General features: G+C 53.2%; 7 protein-coding genes across 7 annotated transcripts; 5 read left to right on the top strand and 2 right to left on the bottom strand.

Moving 5' to 3' along the window:
- Positions 1-301: 301 nt before the first annotated feature.
- On the top strand, positions 302-1,300 carry INS49_004555 (uncharacterized protein; the record flags this gene model as incomplete). The annotated part of the gene is made up of 1 exon (XM_043165344.1): positions 302-1,300. One exon carries the CDS (start codon positions 302-304, stop codon positions 1,298-1,300), a length of 999 nt encoding a protein of 332 aa, XP_043018059.1.
- A 3,663-nt stretch (positions 1,301-4,963) lies between these two features.
- On the top strand, positions 4,964-6,802 carry INS49_004556 (uncharacterized protein; the record flags this gene model as incomplete). Its single annotated transcript, XM_043165345.1, has 2 exons — positions 4,964-5,904; positions 5,956-6,802. The coding sequence occupies 2 exons, from the start codon at positions 4,964-4,966 to the stop codon at positions 6,800-6,802; spliced, it is 1,788 nt and encodes a 595-aa protein (XP_043018060.1).
- Positions 6,803-6,897: 95 nt separating this feature from the next.
- INS49_004557 (uncharacterized protein) lies at positions 6,898-8,508 on the bottom strand (the record flags this gene model as incomplete). The annotated part of the gene is made up of 1 exon (XM_043165346.1): positions 6,898-8,508. One exon carries the CDS (start codon positions 8,506-8,508, stop codon positions 6,898-6,900), a length of 1,611 nt encoding a protein of 536 aa, XP_043018061.1.
- Positions 8,509-9,931: 1,423 nt separating this feature from the next.
- On the top strand, positions 9,932-10,543 carry INS49_004558 (uncharacterized protein; the record flags this gene model as incomplete). Its single annotated transcript, XM_043165347.1, has 3 exons — positions 9,932-9,993; positions 10,055-10,079; positions 10,160-10,543. 3 exons carry the CDS (start codon positions 9,932-9,934, stop codon positions 10,541-10,543), a joined length of 471 nt encoding a protein of 156 aa, XP_043018062.1.
- Positions 10,544-11,799: 1,256 nt separating this feature from the next.
- Positions 11,800-12,654, top strand: INS49_004559 (uncharacterized protein; the record flags this gene model as incomplete). Its single annotated transcript, XM_043165348.1, has 1 exon — positions 11,800-12,654. One exon carries the CDS (start codon positions 11,800-11,802, stop codon positions 12,652-12,654), a length of 855 nt encoding a protein of 284 aa, XP_043018063.1.
- Positions 12,655-13,681: 1,027 nt separating this feature from the next.
- INS49_004560 (uncharacterized protein) lies at positions 13,682-14,229 on the top strand (the record flags this gene model as incomplete). The annotated part of the gene is made up of 2 exons (XM_043165349.1): positions 13,682-13,685; positions 13,823-14,229. The coding sequence occupies 2 exons, from the start codon at positions 13,682-13,684 to the stop codon at positions 14,227-14,229; spliced, it is 411 nt and encodes a 136-aa protein (XP_043018064.1).
- An 895-nt stretch (positions 14,230-15,124) lies between these two features.
- Positions 15,125-16,644, bottom strand: INS49_004561 (uncharacterized protein; the record flags this gene model as incomplete). The annotated part of the gene is made up of 4 exons (XM_043165350.1): positions 15,125-15,905; positions 15,962-16,093; positions 16,147-16,325; positions 16,396-16,644. 4 exons carry the CDS (start codon positions 16,642-16,644, stop codon positions 15,125-15,127), a joined length of 1,341 nt encoding a protein of 446 aa, XP_043018065.1.
- Between the last annotated feature and the right edge of the window lie 54 nt (positions 16,645-16,698).

A 16,698-nucleotide genomic window follows, 5' to 3' on the forward strand; every position in this document is an offset into this window, starting at 1 on the left:
GCCGAGTCCCGTTGTGGCGGTAGAGAAGGTGGGTGAGGGGGTTTTCCACGGTTCTCCTCCATCTCTAGGCTGATGAATCATCCGAGTTTGAGATACCACAGGCGATTTAACACGGATATCTGGTGTGACACCGCCGACTAGAACCACTAGGTATGTGGTCGATTGGCCCATCTACAATATCTACCTGGGTACCTTGCAGAGTATCGTTGCTAGGCCAGGATAGACTCACACTTTTCCACCTGTCTTCATTCTTAGTACATCTTCCGTCACTTTCGCAATCAACATATCCCGAAGTAGCACGATGGCACCCCTTCCCATCGCCTTCGCCTCCGGCTTGTACGACCGGATGATCCCACTTGCCACAGGCGAGGTTCGTCCGACCGGCATCGACCTCAACTTCCTCGAGCTGGATCACCCTCGAGATGTCTTTGACCGCATGGTCTCAACCAAAGACTTTGACTGCTCAGAGCTATCAGCGTCTGAGTACATCACCATGTACGCCGCAGGAAAACGAGACTTTATCGCCATCCCCGTCTTCCCCTCCCGAGCCTTCCGCCACAGCTTCATCGCAGTCAATAGCGATCGGATCAAGTCGCCCAAGGATCTCAATGGCAAACGCATCGGAGTGCAGCACTATACCATGACTGCTGCGGTATGGCAGAGGGGTTTACTGCAGCACGAATACGGTGTGGACCTGAGCTCCATAGAATGGGTAGAAGGCAAAATAGAGGGGCCAGGATCGCACGGAAAGCCCTCCAGTCTTCCAGCCCTGAAGCCAGTCAAAATCACGCAGAACACGAACCCCGAGAAATCACTCAGTGATCTTCTTCGCGACGGGGAGATAGACGCCACGATAGGGGCAGATCCGCCGGAGTGCCTGGGCAGGGCGCCGCATATCAGGAGGCTGTTTCCGGACTTCAAGCAGGTGGAGAAGGACTACTTCAAGCGGACGGGGATATTCCCCATCATGCACCTGGTTGCCATCAGTCGGGAGCTGTACGAGAAGAACAGATGGATAGCAACGAACCTATTTGAGGCGTTGGACGATAGTAAGGAGCTGGCGAGGAAGAGAATGTTGACGACGAGTGCTCTCAGGTACATGCTACCGTGGCTGCCGGAGGCGATTGATGACATCAGGGAGACATTTGGCGATGATTGCTGGCCATACGGGCTGGAGTCGAACAGGAAGACGCTCGAGGCGTTGGTCACGTACTTGGAGGAACAGTCGATGATTGACCGGAAGATACCCATTGAAGAGTTATTTGCGCCTGTAAGGCCTGCCAACTTCAGGATCAGATAGATCGACTACATTGGCTGGACAGATTGACCGATCGCCCAGTGTATTCAAGTTTAGCGTGGTCAAGAGCGGTATTGATTTGCAGGAGTTCTCCTGGCCACGGCATGGCTGCTTGGGTTGGATTAAGAAAAGATTGATGATTGGATTGAACAAAAAGCCTTAAACCGGCGAGGCTGTGTCTGCGTACATGTAGGCCTATCAGGCTGTCTAGCACTGTTTTGCTTCATTCGAGGTAACCGTGAAAGGCATTCCCGTGACATGAACTTGCCACAAACCGTATATAAAGTAACCAAGAGCAACATAAGACCTTGAGCCATTAGGAGAGAAGTTGGCCCGCATTATTCAAGGTTTAAGATGATGACTTGAACACCTCTCGAAAGAGCTGCGAGACGCACTGCACCAAGTCAAGTCGAATTCAGGAGAGCGCAATGCAGAGAAGTGATGATCTTTGGCACAAGTTTGCATGCACGTCGGGCAGACACCATTCCCCCCTCCCATTGAGCGTGATACCGACACCACAGGGCATACATTTACTGCTGCACAGCCAAGATGCCTGGGCTGTGTGGAAACCCAAGATAACAGCTCCCCCAGGACACATAGTGGCAATAACAAAGCATTCATGGAGTATCAGAGTTTTGTTATGCTAACTGGCGGGAAATAAACATCTAACAAACCGAAGTACTTTGCCGGACACCACAAGTGGCCTCCACGAAAGTTACCCAGGTAGTCACACCGAAGGCTTATATTCGACATGAAAGAGTTGAGAGTTTTCGTCAAGCAAGTCTGTTCTAGAAGGTTGATGGCAGCTGCTATCAGGAGAGAATTCATCACGCAAACGTTGAACGAGTACATGGGTCGGGATGAACTGGATAGGGCCTTTCAGGCGTTTTGTCAGCTTGAATTCACCAACAGTTGCATGAGAAACACAATCGCCCGAGCATTGCGACGATGTTTCGTGCCGATTTCGACACTGGCGTTCGGATCAATGTAGATTGTGATTTTGGCGAACGAAACTTTCCTGCCCGGGTTGGATTGCCCAAAGTTCATTGTCTAGGCGATATGCACTGTCAAGTCTGAGTAATCAGGTAATACAATACAATGCTGTGGTCATCGGACTGCCGGATGATCTCTTCTTGAAGCCGAATAAACGCCCTTTCGCCCTCGCCGTATAGGAGTGGCTATTATATAAGCGGCCAGCCTTTTATTTTAATTTATTAACTTATTATTAAACCTTTATTTTAACGCGTTATTATTCATTCGTCTTATCTTTTATCATTAATAATTACTTATTTAAAGCAATTTTAATTATAAGCAATATTAAAGTTTCTTATAATTTATAAATAAGAAACTTAAGGAGCTAATAATTATAATTAATAATATAAAAAGAAATAATATTAAAAGAAATAATATTAAAAGAAATAATATTAAAAGAAATAATATTAAAAGAAATAATATTAAAAGAAATAATATTAAAAGAAATAATATTAAAAGAAATAATATTAAAAGAAATAATATTAAAAGAAATAATATTAAAAGAAATAATATTAAAAGAAATAATATTAAAAGAAATAATATTTTAAGGCGGGTTAGCTAGTTAATTTAATAAGTAAAGTAATTAATGTACGGTATGGCACAGCACTGAGGCTAATGCAGGTTGGAAGGTTGATAACCCGTTGGTCATGCCGAGACGAGCAGGTATCCCCGTTTGCCTGGGCAAGCGCGCTGGCGTCTGGAAGCAAACCCCTTTCCCGAGGTCCATTGGAATCGGAAAAGTCATCGGGGCCGTCCCACGGATTTAGATCCCGACCGGGTGGTCCCCACATGCACTGTTATGCTCTGCTCCTCACAGCTCCACTGCTCGAAAGCACTGCCAAGAAGGTCAACCTTTGAGCCAACAACAGACGAGCATGTTGATGGTTGACACTACTTGAATAGCTGAAAATTAAAAGTCGTCTTCGAGTGTCATTTTATCCGTCGGAGCTTGACTGTCCGACGCGATATGGTCGCGAACGCTGACAGCATAGCGGGCATCTGGGCGAGTACTTGAGGTCGAACGAATCGTAAATCCGGGGGAACAGCGGCTAAACGTTTCGCGCTCCGCAGCGATCGTTGCTTGTTCTCCACAATAACACAAGATAGGGAGCCACGCAACACTCCGTGGCAAAGCTGGTTGGCCCTTCGTCCTGGAGCACACGCCAAGGACGACCCCTCCTACTCATCGTGTCGATATTCGGTCATGCTGGCTGGCTGGCCGATGTTCTCAAACCACAAGCTGTATTATCTCAGACAGCTCAGATCTCCATTCAAACGCTCCAGTTTTTGGGGCCTGAGCTTCCTCAGTAATCTATATGGCTGGAATGGCAATTGTCAGATCCGATGAGCGGTAGATATACCGTGAATATACCGTGAATATACCGTGAATAGCCGTTCCCCGGAGAATTCATCGTAAATTTACAGTAAATCTATCTAAATTAGTAAATTCATAGGTAATTTATAAAGGCTATTATAATAAATGCCTTAAGTATTAAGATTTATAAGTTAAAATTAGCCCTTGTTATTAATTAGCTTTAAAAGAATAATAATTAAGCAATTATTATATTAATAATTAAAAATAATTATTAAATATAAGGATTTTATTAAAATAATAATATAAAATTTAATAATAATGTAAAATAAGCTTATTAAAGGGAGGTTTAAATGCATTGAATAAACATTTAAGATTAAAATATAAAAAAATTAAGACTTAAAAATTACTTTATATAATATAATAAAGATTACCCTTTAATTATTCTTTAATTATATTATTTCCTTAATTAATTATTTTAATATAAATAAGATAATAAATAAAAGAATTACTTATATTTTTTTTACTATATTTTTTTTAAATTTCCTTTATTTTATAAAATATAATTATATTAATTAATTAATTAAACCTAAATATATAAAATATTTTTCTTAATTACTTTTATTTTATTCTTTTATTTTTAAGCAAAAAAAATGCAGTTTATAAGAAAAGAATTAATAACTATTTAAATAAGACCCATTATTAAGGACTTGTAAAGAAATTAGGGGCGTACCTTAATCCTTATATAGGCTATAGTTTGGATATAAACCACTTGCGCTCCCTTAATATCCCTGCCTTTAACTCCGCCATACTTAGGTGATCGCTCTCAAATGCGGAGTCAACCTCAAAAAGATCAAGGGTGCGCAGGTGGTCTGTGGTCAGAGATAAAAGCTGTGTATAGTTACCTATACGGCACCATCGAGTTAGTTCCGAAGCCTAGGTGCATTCGTCCCGTCGCTCGGCTGCACGACCTTTGATGTTCGGGAGCAGACCGCGGCAGCTGCATGCATGACACGTCGCCCTGCTCGGCGAAGGGAACCAAGCGCAGACGAGATCCACACCACGCCCATCGTAGCTGCACACACCCGAGACATCCCGGCTAGAGTCTAAATAAGCTCAGTATAATCATTTGGTAATGGACGTTTCCTTGGTGCATAAAGAGGCACGGCACGCGCCAAATAAATAACCACTTCAACATCCCAGCTGTGCCCCTTGCAGCCATTCAAGGGTCCATTTTCTTTCGACGACGGTATTCGAGCTCGTCAAAATCAACCACTACAAGAACCAGCACCAGCTCAACGCAAAGACGAGCCGCCACCACCATGGGTAACGAAGACATCGTCAAGACCGACCTCCTCATAGTCGGCGCAGGCCCCGCCGGCGCCGCGCTGGCATGCTTCCTGGGGTCGCACGGCCTGAAGGGGATCATGATCGCCGCGGCGCCGGGCAACGCCGACACCCCGCGGGCGCACATCACCAACATGGCCGGGCTGGAGTGCCTGCGCGACATCGGGCTGGAGGGCGCGTGCTTCGACGCCAGCACAAAGGGCGACAGCATGGAGCACACGCGGTGGTGCCGCAGCATGGCGGGCGACGAGTTCGCGCGCATCCACAGCTGGGGCAACGACCCGGCCCGCAGGGGGGACTACGCGGCGGCGTCGCCCTGCGCGCACGTCGACCTGCCCCAGACGGAGCTCGAGCCCATCCTCACGCGGCGGGCGACGCACGCGGGCTGGACGGTGCGGTTCAACACGCGGCTCGTCACCTTCACGCGGCCGCAGAGGGATGTGATTGTTTCTGAGGTGCACGACGACGTCCTCGGAAAGACGTACAGGATCCAGTCGCGGTTCCTGTTCGGGTGCGACGGCGCGCGCAGCCAGGTCGTGCGGGAGCTGGGGATCCCGCTCATCAAGAAGCCCGGCCAGGGCCTGGCGCTCAACATCTTTGTCGACGCCGACCTGTCGCACCTGATCCCGAACCGCTCGGGGAACCTGCACTGGGTGTTCCAGCCCGAGAAGGACTACCCGCCATGGGGGTGGGCGGTGATCGTGAGGATGGTCCGGCCGTGGAAGGAGTGGATGTTCATCTGCCTCCCTGTGCCGGGCGCAGACGTGTCGGTCGACCAGTTCAGTCCTACGGAAGAGGAGTGCATAGTGCGGGTGAAGGAGATTATTGGAGACGACTCGGTCAAGGTTGGCATCAAGGACGTGAGCAAGTGGTGGATCAACGAGATTGTGGCTGAGTACTACTCGGACGGCAACGTGTAAGTGCACCCAGTAATTGCCGTAAGAGGCATCCCGGCTGACATCTGCAGCTTCTGCTTCGGCGACGCCACACACCGGCACCCGCCATTCAACGGCCTCGGCTCCAACACCTGCATCCAGGACGCCTTCAACCTGGCCTGGAAGATCTCCTACGTCATGTCAGGCAAGGCAGGCCCGGAGCTCCTCGACTCGTTCAGCACGGAGCGGCAGCCCGTAGGCCAGGATGTGATCACGCGCGCGAACCAAGGGCTGCGCGACCACGGGGGCTGGATCCACGCGATGGGGATGGACCACCCGGACAAGGAGGTCCGCGCCAAGATGCTGGCCGAGTTCGAGGACCCGGGCCCCGCGGGCCGCAGGCGCCGGCAGGAGTTCCAGCGGGGCATCGAGAACACGGCGAGCGAGTTCCACGCGCTCGGCATCGAGATGAACCAGCGCTACTTCTCGGGCGCCGTGTACCAGGACGACGAGGACGAGGGCGCCGCGCCGCCGCCGCCCGCGGACCCCGTCAAGGACCTGCAGATCTCGACGTTCCCGGGCAGGCGGCTGCCGCACGCGTGGCTCAACGAGCGCACGCCCGTCAAGAAGCTCTCGACCATCGACCTCGCCGGCCACGGGCGCTTCTGCCTGCTTACTGGGCCGGGAGGGCAGGAGTGGAAGGCCGCGGCTGAGAAGGTCGCCAAGGCGCTCGGCGTCGAGATCAAGGCGTACTCGATCGGGTGGAAGCAGGACTACGAGGACGTGTACTTTGACTGGGCAAGGAGGCGGCAGGTCGAGGAGGACGGCTGCGTCCTGGTGCGCCCTGATCGCTTCGTTGCTTGGAGGTCTCAGGAGGTCATACCGGATGCTGCAGCGAAGCTGGAGAAGGTGATGCGCAAGATTCTGTCCCTAGAATGAGTTCTACATTATAGATAGATTGTCACTTGTACGTGGATAGATAGAGGCTACCCCAGCGAGACGTCATTTGAGCCGATCAATTTATTTCTAAATATTCATGGCGATCGCTGCCAGAGGTCTTTCCAGAATTCCTTAAAGCCGTAATGAGGTGCTCTAGAGTCGTAAACCTTGCTGGACTTACCCTCCATCACAAAGTGATCCAGCAAACTGCCGGCCTGGGGCCCAAGCTGGCCCTGAGCTGGCCTCGATGGCCGTCTAGCGCGGTCCTTGATCTCGTTGGCGACTAGTGGTGCGACATCGGCAAAGCAGGCCTTGAGCTCCCTTTCCAGGGAGAAATACGGCTTCTTCGCCAGCTCAGGAGCCATCAGGTTATACGCTCGTGTGAGCGTGTTCATGTTGTTGATGGCTAGCTCCATGTATGATCGTTCGGTAGCCTCCCAGTCGGCGTCCCGAAAAGGCCTCGTCAGCGTGACCTCGGGCTCGGACGTGGCAGCTGGGGATGGGGCGGGAACATCGGCTGGTGACACTGGCAGGGCCTCCTGCCGCATTGCTACCATCACGACGTCGTCCGTCGTATTTGTCGGCACGGCCACCTGGTCGGAGTTCCTACGCCGCGGGTTGTGCACCTCCTCCGCCCGAGCATATTCTTCCGCAGTGCGTATCTGATGCTCCAGGGAGCCCCCGCGGCTTGCGATCATCCGGGCCGCATGTCGCTTCCAGTCATTGCGCAGCCGCGCTCTGAAAACGGTGGCGGCCTTGACGACTTCCTGCTGCTTTTCGATCCACGGTGGCACCATCTCCTGCTTCTTGATCATCTTGTTCATGATGTACTCGGTGGTATCTATAAACGGATTGTCGGCCCTCGAGTCGCGCTCGACCCCTTTTCCGCGTGGTATGTGTCTGAATTGCCCTCGTGCGATCGCATCTTCGATTCTCTCGTTTGCTAGGGCAGAGAGACCGGAGATGGTATTTGGCAACGCCCGAGCCGCCGGCGCAAAGCGATCGCGCAGCTCCTTCTTCATGGCTTCTCTCTCCTTGTCGCTCAGGCCCTTCTCTTTGTCTTTGCTGGCCATTCCAGCGTATACAGAGGCCGCCTCCTTCGCATTCGCCACCTTCCTGCCAGCACTGACGACAGGTTGCTTCTTGAGTCGCATATCCACTGGTATAGGGATGTTTGGCTTGCCCCGAAGCCCGGGCTTCAGAGGCTTGTGCGCATCGCTAAGCATCCGCAGGACTGCGTCGGACTCGGTCTCTGTCCCCGTCCACGGCTGCGCAGTCGCGACGTCTCGGGTCCCCCGGCCGGCTGCTTCTGGTATGTTGCTTGTGAGGCCGGCCTCTCGTAATGACGCGGCATGTTCTTCGCGGAACTTGGCGTCGGCGACCTTGTCTAGCAGGCGTTGCTTGAGTTCCTCGTTGAACCCGGCGTCTTCGACGGCGCGTCGTCCGGCTCGTCCGCCCGTAAAGAGAGCTTCTTCTGTGGCCTCTTCCAGCCGGCGGGCCATAGGCCCTGGTTCTTTTTGGGCTGCATTTGGGCCGGATTTGGTGTTACTCGAGGCCACTGGGGAGTTGGAGTCAGGATTGGGCGGTCTGGTCCCATCGGAGTATGGGCGCGATGCGTAGTGAATGACGGCTGGCGGTAATGGACGGGCAGGCCATTGATGAAGGCCTTTCAAGTAGCGCCCGGACACGCGACAAGAAAGAGCCATTCTGTCATAAAGGTTGGAGAGGCCTCATACGAGCGAGGCATAGCAGCAATGCGTGCTCCTGGAGAAGCTCAACACCGCCGTGAGACGGGTCAGTGTCGATGACGATCTGAAGCTCTGGTTGCCACCCGCGGACTTGACGGCGGAGATAAGATAAGGAGCTTTTGGGTACCTAGGTACTTGGGGACTTGCTCTATTTGGGTGCTTGGGCCCCTGACTGCCCCAAGTCCTGCCTGCCTGCATACCCTACCCCTCCCTTCTCGTGTGCCGGTATGTGGGAAAGGGAAGGGGCTGCGCGTGAGTGCATGACGTCCTGCTGATGAGGCAGTGAGGTCTGCCATCCCCCCCAGCTCCTTCAATCCAGTTCCAAGCACAAGTGCGGCACAGCGGTTTAATCTCCATATGCACGCAAGCTTATGCAGACAAACTGCCATCCCCAGATTCTCTGGCGCCACAGTCCGCTACACGGCACGCGGTTAGCCCCCAAGCACCACGTTTATGGACTCGGAAAAGACCCGCTTTCACGACCAGGCACCAGAAGGATCGGGAAGTCTATTGATCCCTCGGCGTTGCGGGCCTGCGAAAACGAGGTCATGTACCGGCTCCAGTCTCAGGGCTCAACAATAGACCACCTTATTCCCGTGGGGGGTTGATCTGCTGCCTTCGGTGATGGGACGTGCTACTTAAGCCTCAGCCGGCTATGTTTCAAGGTTTCTATTAGGAGGATTCGACTCCTCCTTTCTCGACCACATAATGACGACGGGCTAACAGGCAACCGTAGTTGTATCCCCTCGAGGACGTCAAAGTAGGTGATATATCAGTTGATACCACGCGGATCATACCAGATTTAGCAGTGCTCCTGACAATGGAGCTCGGGCACAGCCAGAATAGTTCGGGGCCGTCGGGGGACCGTCCAGTCTGCCAGTGGGGCTGCGACTCTGTCGACTGCATGGTGCTCTTCTTCATTCCATTGGGATCCAGGATGGAGTTTGTGTCACCTCAAAGGTTCTCCACAAGACCGCGCTTGATGCAACGCCTCTTTCGTGGACCAGTCTCAACAGCCAAAGTAGTGGGCCTGTGAAACGCTACCAGAATGTCCAGCACCGATTCCATCCGCTCCTGCCGCTGTCTCCAGAATCTTGGCCCTACATGCAGTCCGGAAGACTGGAAGGCATCCCGCTGCTGGTCTTGATCATTGGGTCACCCACCGGTATGGAGTTTCTGGTTATAGGGCTGCCTTGCGAGTGGACCCGTGCAAAAATCACCCCTGAATCCCAGCATTCAAGGTGGACTCATCGATTGTAACTCTCGCTCAAGTTCACTACCTTGAAATGTGTCGCAATGGCCGTCGTCGGAGCATCGGGGCCCAAAGCTCTCAATTTACCCGTCTTGCTAACTACCCCATTGCGGCACCGAAGCATTGTCAATGTCTGCACGTGAGAAACTTCAGATGGAGACCACCTCCGCTCCTCACGCACGTCGTATATCGTCAGTTTTGATTCGAGGAATTTGCTTGCACCTGATTGATCCATTGGCTGACCCGAACAAGATGCAAGCGATGTCAGAAGCGAAAGGTGCGACTCCCGAGCGATTGGGCCCCTCCTCTATCCACTAAGAACCGAGGGGACCTGAACTGAAGTCTTTCCCCATGCAGATAAAATGCACGAGGACGTATCCCTGTTCCAGCTGCTCTGCAGCCAACGTACGGTGCGAATTCCGCGAAGACGACTTCAAACGACCACCGGTGTCCCGAGAGTACATCGCCGCCCTTGAATCAAGAGTCGCAACCCTCGAAGCCGTCATCGGGAGACTGAAAGGGGCTTCATATGAGGAGCGGGATGAGATCCTGGAGGGTGTCACGCTCCAGGAGCACACGCAGTCCTTTGCTCCCGAGACAGCAGCCGATACAGACGTGGACGAGATTGCGCTGAGCGATGCTATTAGAAAGGCGACACTTCATGAAACCGATGAAGGTACCCCAACAACCCACATGAAACCCCCGTCCTTCCCGCCCAAATCGAGGAAACATCTAACGTAAAATTCTACCAAGGTGCATTGGCGTATCACGGCCCAACGAGTATATTCAACAGCAACCTTATCGAGCCACCGAGCCCCATAATTTCGTCGGCTGTTTCGTCGCCCTTCAGCAAAAGTGTCAGCGCCTTGCACACTCCAACCATCCGTCTCTGCATTGGACTCTTCTTCAGGTGGCAATACGAACAATTCATCTTTATCGACCGAGAGTACTTCCTGCAGATGTTCGAAGAAGGCTCTACCGGGACTGATCTTGGCTTCGTTCCCCTCACATACGCCTGCTGTTCAGTAGGCGCCCTGATGTCTCCAGATCCGGAGATTCGAGCACAGGCGGCGTCATTCGCAGAGTACTCGGAATCGCTCCTCAAACTAGACAGTTTGAATACACCAAGCACCACTATGGTCCAAGCCGTACTGGTTTTGGCCGGTTTTAATATTGGATCAGGCAGGATAGCCAAGGGCTGGATGCTGTCAGGTATACTTCCCGCTCCAAAGCCTTGGTTGCTTCAGGCATTGACTTGTGTCACCATAGGGCTCTCCTTCCGGATGGGACAGGAGCTGGGGTTTCAACGGGATCATTCCCACTGGGATGTTGCTCGCAAGCCATCCAACACGCCGTCTGTTTATTTCAACAATGAGCATTGGCGGAAGCTGTATTGGGGCTCATTCCTGGTCGATAAGTGAGTAGACACCAACGAAGTGTGAGATGTCGTATCTGACACTGCTACCTAGAATTCTGAGTCTTTTCCTGGGTCGCCCAACGTTTATGCAAGATACCGATGCAGACGTTGATATCAGCGAATCTCCACCGTCGGTCCTCCCAAGCACCTTTGGTCTGGCATGTCTAACAGTGACTAACAGGGACGACCCTCATACCTGGGAAGACTGGCTGCGCTCTCATGATCTTGGCTTTCTAGGGACAGACAGAACGGCCGGTCCCAGTCCTACATCGCTGTTGCACCAACAAGTCGAGCTAGGCCGCATCATCCATGACATCCTAGCCACAACGTTTGTGCCGAAACGAAGTGAGAAATCCAAGGCCAGGCGGTGGACCAACGTGCTGCTTAATAAGCTTAATGCTAGGCTTGTTGCATGGCACGAGGCATTGCCGAACGACATGAGGTGGAAGAAATGGCTCACCGCGAAAGACAATCTGCTACCAGACATCTGCATGCTACAGTACGAGAAACCCAGAGTCCGTTCATATTGTCTCGTGCTGACTTTCTACTTCCGCAAAGCACCTTGTACCATAACACTCGCATGTGCCTCAACCTTCCCTTCCTCGTCTCATCCATAGACCGCGAGCCCAATTTCTTGGACACAAAGCAAGGCAATGAAGGCTCAAGCGAGCCCAACGCTGCTCGGATGCGCTACCTCACCGAGTCAGCCAACATATGCAAACTATCCTCTGAGAGCCTTGTAGACATCCTGCATCGATTCAGAGCACAGCACACCCTCGTGAACTCACCAATTATCCTGGTATACGGCGCCATCGTCGCAACCAACGCAATCCTCGTGACGCTGAGGCACCAGCAGAGGAACACGAACGAGCCCCCAATGCAGATAAAGGATACTGCCCTACCGGCGCTGGACACATATCTGCAGGAGCTGAGCGTACCGTGGGCCCTCGCTGGCGAAGCTAGAATCAAATTCCAGCGGGCGCTGCGCACATGGTACCGTCGCACCCCAGCTGGAACAGGGCAACCAGCGGCCAGCGAGCAATGGGCCACCACCTCAAGCCAGCCGCCCACTGGGCCAACCACTGGGCCAGATATGCGTTTCATGGATCTGTACCCCGTAGATCCCGCCCTGCAGGCTTCCCTGGATCAGAACCAGTACCAAGAGCAGCCCCAAGGCTGGTACCAAGAAACCCATCCCGAGCACATGCAACCGCAACCTCAGCAGCAGAGCGACGCCGCCACCGGGACCGGATCTTCCCCGGACGTCAACTTCGAGAGCCCCGTGCCGTTCGTCTGGGACCCGATGAGTGTGCTGGACGGCGAGGTGGCGCTGTGGGCGACCATCGGGGGTGGTTTCCCGACCGGGATCGATGCGGGCTTTGACGCGAGCGGGATGGCGTGGACGGAGGAACAGCCGCAGCCAACGACTCTCTGATAGGACGACGAGCTGCAGGGCGTTAATTAATAAATTTTGGCTTCGCTTGTTTCTCTCATTTTCCACTATGCTGATTATAGCCGGTGCTGAGGCAGTTACTGTGACGCAGCAAATCGGTCTTGCCCAGCTTCGCCAGGGGGTCGAGGCATGCGAAGGGACATGGAGACCCCTAGGGCAGACTTCCATGAGATAGGATTGTTTTCGGGACTTCTGGTATTTAATGCTCTGGATCAACCACGTCGAAATGCTTTGCCTCCATCAGACCACATTATCAGATGGCCTAAATCATACCCAAGTCTGTCAGAACCTTGGCCGCAAAATCCTTTCGTACGTAGACATCGGGAGCTTGATCAAAAATGGCGTCGGACCAGGGTCGAAGTGTGTCATTGCACGGAGTAGTAACATAGCCGCGAGCCAGGTACTCTGACATCTGGAGCGGCCACTGGAATATGGCCCGTACGGCCCTCTTGGTTGGACTCCAGCTTTGATATCAAAGGGTTCGCACACGCTTCACGCATGAACTCGTACTGCATTTGAAGAGTGACCGGGTGAGCCACTCCAAGCCTTCGCCTGCAGGGGCAACATTGGGATCTCGGCCATCTCCCGCCTGGTAATGCTGACATGACCCCCCGAACTCAAGTCGTGGGTCATCGATCCATCGTGGGCCGAGGAGCGTGGGGGGGGGGGAGGCGGGGGAAGCTTGATACATTGGCGGCCGAGGCCATGAACGCGGACTGATTGATAAAGTCTACAGGGCGGGTGGAGCAGCGCGGAGACTAAAAGTTATACATATATGGAAGCATCGGGAGGATCATGGAACGCAACGCGGTTGATGATTCCTCATATGGAAGGACGTGTCTTATTCTTGGTCCCGCGGTGCCTTCGCGGTCAGTTCCGCTGCTCTTCTTGTGGGTCTATGAAACGACTTGTTCATCATTCAGCCGGTTTACCGAAAAGTAGGATGCTACCATAATTTATGAAAAGGCAGGTGTTGCTCCGTAGCTGCATCACGCACGGAGTCCCGCCAATGAGTCCATGTCGCTTAAAACGGCATCGTGGGGCACTTTTCAGCTGTGCGATAGAGTGTTTGCCTACGTACACTGTCCAGGAGACAACGCCATCCGGCTTCAGGGGCCAAATAACTCATCATGTTGATTCCACGCACAAGCAATTATCCGCCAGCACCTTCTTCAAGTCCGCACAATCTTCACATCCCTGCTCTCCGTGGCAGCTGCCCTGCCCTCCTTAGCCGCGCGGGAGCACGAGACGCATGACCTCGAGACGAGAGACACGAGGATTCTGGACCTCACCGTCGAGACCTGGCCCACCGAGTCATACATATACAACAACCAGTCCTATGCTTTCTTCACAGTCACACCCAAGGATGATACGCACTACACCTTCGGATTCTCCAACTCCGACCCTGCCAACACCGGCACCATCAACGTCTTCGCCGTCACCGCGGAGGGTCTGGAGACCATTGTCGAGAGGCTGGGCTCGTCCAAGTCGACCTCGCGTGATGTAAAGAAGACGAACAAGCCTTTTCGCATCACTATTGATAGCAACTACCCATAAGGCTGCTTGAGCTTCATATGAACTTGTTTATGTTGTAGCGACGGTGTGTTGTCTGGAACAAACGTCGTTTGGGTTCATACTCATGGAGATGGATAGTGTCCTGGCTTTGATGATTGGAGAGGAAGGCTGATCGACTTAAACTTCTATGAATATATTGCTATTTTTTGATCAGTATTAATCGTCATTAGTCGTGTTTTTCTATTTGCTGGTGACTCCAGAATGCGATTGCAACCGCGCACCTAAACAACCCTTCTCAGCAGTTTGATGCCATGACAAGCACTCAACTCTCAAATTCCTTGGGCGTTCTTGAGGTTTAGCTCTGAATGCTCTGCGCATCTGATTCTGGAGTCAAGTACTCGAGATGTACCTGAAGCGAACTCTTCGTAAAAACATGAGAGCCGCCCGCCCTGCTTTACTTTAAACGGTTGTGTAGTTCCAAGGATCACGTTATTGCCTCTAAATATACAGTCCTCTCACAATCACGCATCAAGACCAATACCCCGCGTTATATGTCCATATTATTGAAAGCTTTAATGAGAATTCCAGGCCTCGGAATTTTGGACGTGGAAACAGGCACTCGGAATCTTCGTCGAGAATGGTATGCCGGTCGAGCATTCCCACGGAGCAGCTTACCAGAACCGTGAGAAATTTGGGGTGCGGTGTTAAGAGGACTGCCTCATCGCAGGGTCCTGACGAATTTGCAACAGGCCAACCGGCACAGGCCCTACTTTGAGACCTCGGGGGAGATACGACCCCAACTGGGCATTTTGCAGTACTGTCCGGGCCTCCATGACTTGTAATCCATGATCACATTGTATTTTTCAACGTCTGCTATGTGTGATTATACCATAAAAAGTATAGAACTTTCTATTCAAGCTTTCCTCACATAGCAACCCTACTTAGCGACCGGCTCCTCATGCTTATGGTGGCATCCCGAAGCCTTTGTCTTGGGGTTATACGCATCACGTCGCACAATCCTGGCGCTGCGAGGAGGGAGAGTGTCAAAAGAGGTGGCATAGGTCGCAACCGCGTGAGCAATGGCGCGGCTGTTGATCAGGAAGGCCTCCAGGTTAAGGTTGTCCACCGTGTCGCCGACCTTGTGGTAATTCTCGTCAAAGGCGATGCCGGCCGTGCCGCCGTACAGCGCAGCCTCGGCCTCGGTCTTGATCTGCTCCGCGCCGGTGAACAGGCCGCCCGCGGCGACGCCGACCTCCAGGAAGGGCCCGTAGTCGGAGCGGCCGTTGAACTCGGTCGGCTGGGAGGGCAGTCCCTTGCTCTCGAAGTAGTTCTCGAACAGGGCTTCGGCCTCGGCGGAGCCGGGGGGGCCGCTGAGGTTGAAGGCGGACCCGTCGCCGTCGTAGATGGAGAGCTTGTAGTTGGGCGAGGCGATCATGTCGAAGTTGAGGTACAGGCGGATCTTGTCGAGGTCCTCGGGCGTCGACTGGTTGACGTAGTACTCGGAGCCCAGCAGGCCGAACTCCTCGGCGGACCACCAGGCGAAGCGGACCGCGTTGGTGACCTCGTACTTGGCGAGCTGCAGGGCAACCTCGAGGATGCCCACAGTGCCCGAGCCGTCGTCGTTGATTCCGGGCCCGGCTTCGACGGAGTCTGCGTGGGCACCGACGAAGATGACATTGTCGGGGTCACCGGACTTGGTCTGGGCGATGACATTCATGCTGGTGGCCGTGAATTAGTGGTATACTTCGTGAGGGGATCCAGAAGGACAACTCACGTAACGCGATCTTCGATGATGGAGTTCACATTAAGGTCACCAATGACCTCACCTGCGGCGAGAAGCGACACAAGGGCCTGGCCAGCCGCTTGGGAGATGGCAGCCGTTGGAGGGTAAGGCCCCTCTGGCCGGCTGGGAGCCCCGAGCGTGCCACTCAGCGTGCCGGCGGCATTGTTGTAGATGACTGCTCCAGCAGCACCGGCAGCCCCAGCTGGGACACAAGCTCATAGAGATATAGAGCCGTGAAGTTGTGGCCTGGGCTGCCGAAGACACGGTTTCGCCCGGTAGTCTGGTATGCTATGGCCTGGAGATCCTCGGAGCGGTCAAGCAGAGCTTGCGACGTGATGTCGTTTTGAAGAGCATCCTTAAAGGGGTCATGTTAGAATCTGAACAGGTCTGATCTGTCAAAACGCGGCCCGCCTGGTCTAACCTACCGACGTTACAGGCGTCTTCGTTCCTGGCTCGATGCTACCCTGCAGTGAGGAGGCTGCGCTGATCACCTCCGGGATTGGGCCCCAGTTCTCAACATCGGGTTGCCAATCAGGCGCGAAAACAGCTGGACCACGACGCTGCAGGTGCGAGGACACAGGTTCCACGGCATGCACGTGGCCTGCAGGAGTCGAGGCTTCGCCAAGGGCCACGAGGGCTGCCAGGGGCGCAACAGCTTTCAGGGACCAAGTCATCTTTGATACTCCTGCTGGACTGGAAACGAGAGAGTCGATGCAGGAAAGAAGAAC

This window comes from Diaporthe citri (assembly GCF_014595645.1).
Source record: "Diaporthe citri strain NFHF-8-4 chromosome Unknown scaffold_12, whole genome shotgun sequence".
Lineage (NCBI taxonomy): Eukaryota > Fungi > Ascomycota > Sordariomycetes > Diaporthales > Diaporthaceae > Diaporthe > Diaporthe citri.